Source organism: Gavialis gangeticus, unplaced genomic scaffold (genome assembly GCF_001723915.1).
Source record: "Gavialis gangeticus isolate Ggan-Ray unplaced genomic scaffold, GavGan_comp1, whole genome shotgun sequence".
Taxonomy (NCBI): Eukaryota; Metazoa; Chordata; order Crocodylia; family Gavialidae; genus Gavialis; species Gavialis gangeticus.
In genome coordinates this window covers 16768394-16771181 of record NW_017729002.1, presented here as the reverse complement: position 1 = coordinate 16771181, position 2788 = coordinate 16768394, and the positions used below count along the sequence as shown (strand labels likewise).

The 2788-nt window shown below is 43.9% G+C and overlaps 1 protein-coding gene across 5 annotated transcripts in view; it reads left to right on the top strand.

The window, feature by feature from the left end:
- The window catches only part of LOC109290782 (zinc finger protein 501-like), a 73011-nt gene that overhangs the window by 34414 nt on the left and 35809 nt on the right, over window positions 1-2788 (top strand). For 2 of the 5 annotated variants that reach the window (XM_019507547.1, XM_019507542.1), the window contains exon 2: window positions 2289-2402. In XM_019507547.1, the coding sequence (XP_019363092.1) occupies window positions 2312-2402 (91 nt within the window). In that variant the 5' untranslated portion in view covers window positions 2289-2311. Of the gene's footprint in view, window positions 1-221; window positions 643-2285; window positions 2403-2788 lie in introns of those variants that run through there. The other 3 variants (XM_019507543.1, XM_019507544.1, XM_019507545.1) reach the window with 3 other exon arrangements.

Below are 2788 nucleotides of genomic sequence, written 5' to 3'. Positions count from 1 at the left end.
ACAGCAGCAGGCTTGTCACTAGTATCCAAGTGAAGATTTTGTGTTCGTTCCCATGACTCTCAACTTGAGTGCCGTGTGATCTTTCTAAGGGTGCTGTGGGGTGCCATGCAACATTAGCACTCTTAAGTGTGCATACACCTCCACCTTCCCAAGATAAACCCAGAGATTTCAAACAAGAATCCACAGCAACATCCTGACCTTCCTGAAAAATGTTTCCACTAGCTTATTCTATACAACTCCCTTGTTCACCATTTGAAGAAAACACCCCTGTGACTGGGCACCAGATCAGGTGACAGTTCCTTGTCCAGGGCTAGGAGAAAGCCTCCCTCTCTGTGATTTGTTATCCCAGTCACATGTCAGTTCTTGTTGCAAGAAAGTGTCTCTGTGATTGGTTAGCGCTGTCACATGACCAGGGCTACTGCTGCTCTGCTTCTTTCCCCAGAAGCCAGGGCTGGGCAGCTGTTAGTTCGCCTCCTCTCCTCTGTCTCCCTTCCCCTCTCCTCTGCTAGGGGTCTGCCAGGGAGGGACCTTATTTAAAGTTCCTTTTGTTACCAGCCAAGCTGGGGATTGTCTCAGACTGTAACTAGCAACCTAGGGAAGCCCTGGACTCTGCACTTCTAACTCCTGAGCCGGAGACTCCAGGTAATTGAGAGAACTCGGGAAACATAACTATGAAAAGCCCCCAATCTCCCATGTTTCTGCTCCTTGTTTGCCTGCAAGTCCCTGATCTGCTGGCTGTACTGACACACACAGGAGCTGATGCAGCTGTGGGAGAGCTGATGCCCCCGGAAGTGGAACAATAACCAAGTTACCAGTTAGAGGAGATGGGGGAGGGACAGTGACGGGAAAGACAGGCTAAAAGAGACAAGCTTCCAGATATGTGCTATGCAGACCCGTGGCAGCATCACTGCTGGGAAGATTAGTCTAAGGGAGATGAAGAAAGTGCCCTGTATCTTCCTAGTTACTGTGTGGGGAAGTGATGCTCTCAAGGAGGTTGGCAGGAACCTGCCCTACTCCAAACTGTAGCTTCTGTTAATTCTTCTCTTTTATAGAGATTTGCTCAGGCCCTAAAGTGGGGTGAGGATTCTAGAGACATCCTGATGCATTTAGTTTTCATGGAAGGTGGTATGTCTAAGTAAAGTGTCGTTTCCAAGCTCATTAGGATTTCTGTACCAAAAGAAAGAGCCACTGGTTTTAAAATGGGCTGCAACTCCTTGTGAATCCTCCCCAGGTAAGCTTCTTTGAGTAGATGTGATATCTTTTATTAGACCAACTGCATAGCTAGAAAAAAGTTCTTAGCAAGCTTTCGGGCACAGTCACCCTTCTTCAGGTATACACGGCTACAACCAAAAACCCAGTTAAGCTTAGCATCCTGACAAGCTTCAGAACAACATCCATATATCACACCAGCTCACCGATCTCCCTAGATCAGGCAAATTAAATGAATGCAGAAGGCCTGATGGAGAGAACTACTGAAAAGGATAAGGAAGCAGTAAATTCAGGGAGGAAAGAGAAAAAATAGAACAGTGTGGCCATCCCTCTTGCAATATTTGGTAATTTCCTTATAGTTTCAGCTTCCAAGGCCCTGTGATTATAGAAGACTCTCAGCTTGTATGAACAATAGCAGTGTTCTAGCTCATACAGTTTGAGGCAAAAAGATTCAAAACATAACTCCTAAAAGCTGAAAACCAAGAGATTAGAAATTTAAGTTTTAAATTATGATTTTTCATCAAATCATGATATTCAAGCACTTTGGTTAGCAATTCTTTAATGAAGCATAGGCAACTGTGCAAGACAGTTGAGTGGGAGCAGACTATTAGCCCTGAACAGTCCTGTGTCAGCTACAGCTCTTGCTCCGACAGGTCTGTGCTCTAGTCAGGGGTTTCCATAGCCCTAAAGAAATTGTATAGGAAAGACTGTCCCCTTCTTTGGGAAGGAAATTCAGAACCCGCTCACAGATGTTAATCTCCCTCCATCCAGAGTTTCTGGTGTGGAGAGAAGTGTAACATAAAATTGTGCTCACTTGCACACATAGGATCATGGTTTTCTTCACTATTTTTGCTCTCTAATGAGCCATGATCTCTTGCTGGGTAGAAATAGTACAAGGAGCTGTTTATTGTGTTCTTCTTAAGTCCCAGTTTTCAACTGACTTTCTCAAGAGCTATTTCCCTTTCATGACCTCTCCTGTAGAGACACTGGCTGGATGTTAAAAATTTGGAGAGCTCTTTGTAGTGAACAGTCAGTCAAGATGTGACAACCCTGATCTTGTCCATTTCTGTCCTAAGCAGGATTTCCCATTACTAAACCAGACATGATCTCTCGCTTGGAACAAAAGAAAGAGCCATGGGTTCTCCGTGTCCAGGGCTATGAGGAAAAAGAGATTCTGAATGGCATGAGAACAGGTGAGGAATGAATGAAATGTAGAATTCCTGCAGCCTCATCGTGAGCCACCACAATTTTGTCTTGTTTGGATGTAAACACTATTATAATTAGCATGTCCTCTTCAAATTTTTGCAAATGTGTATCCCACTCAAGGTGTGTGTGTTCACAGCTCATGGAACTGGGTTCAGAATCTTTAACTAGCATTGGCCTGTGGGATCATACGTGCATCCTGCATGTTCTTTTCCCCTGCACCTAATGGTGTAAGAGGTAGAATGGTCACAACTATCCTTCTTGTAAAAATATATATATATATTGGGCTTCTCCCCTGCAGTATTTTGTGTCTCTTAACTCTGTATAGTTTGTCAAAAAAAATTTTTACCCAAGACTTATCCATTATGTTCTTAAT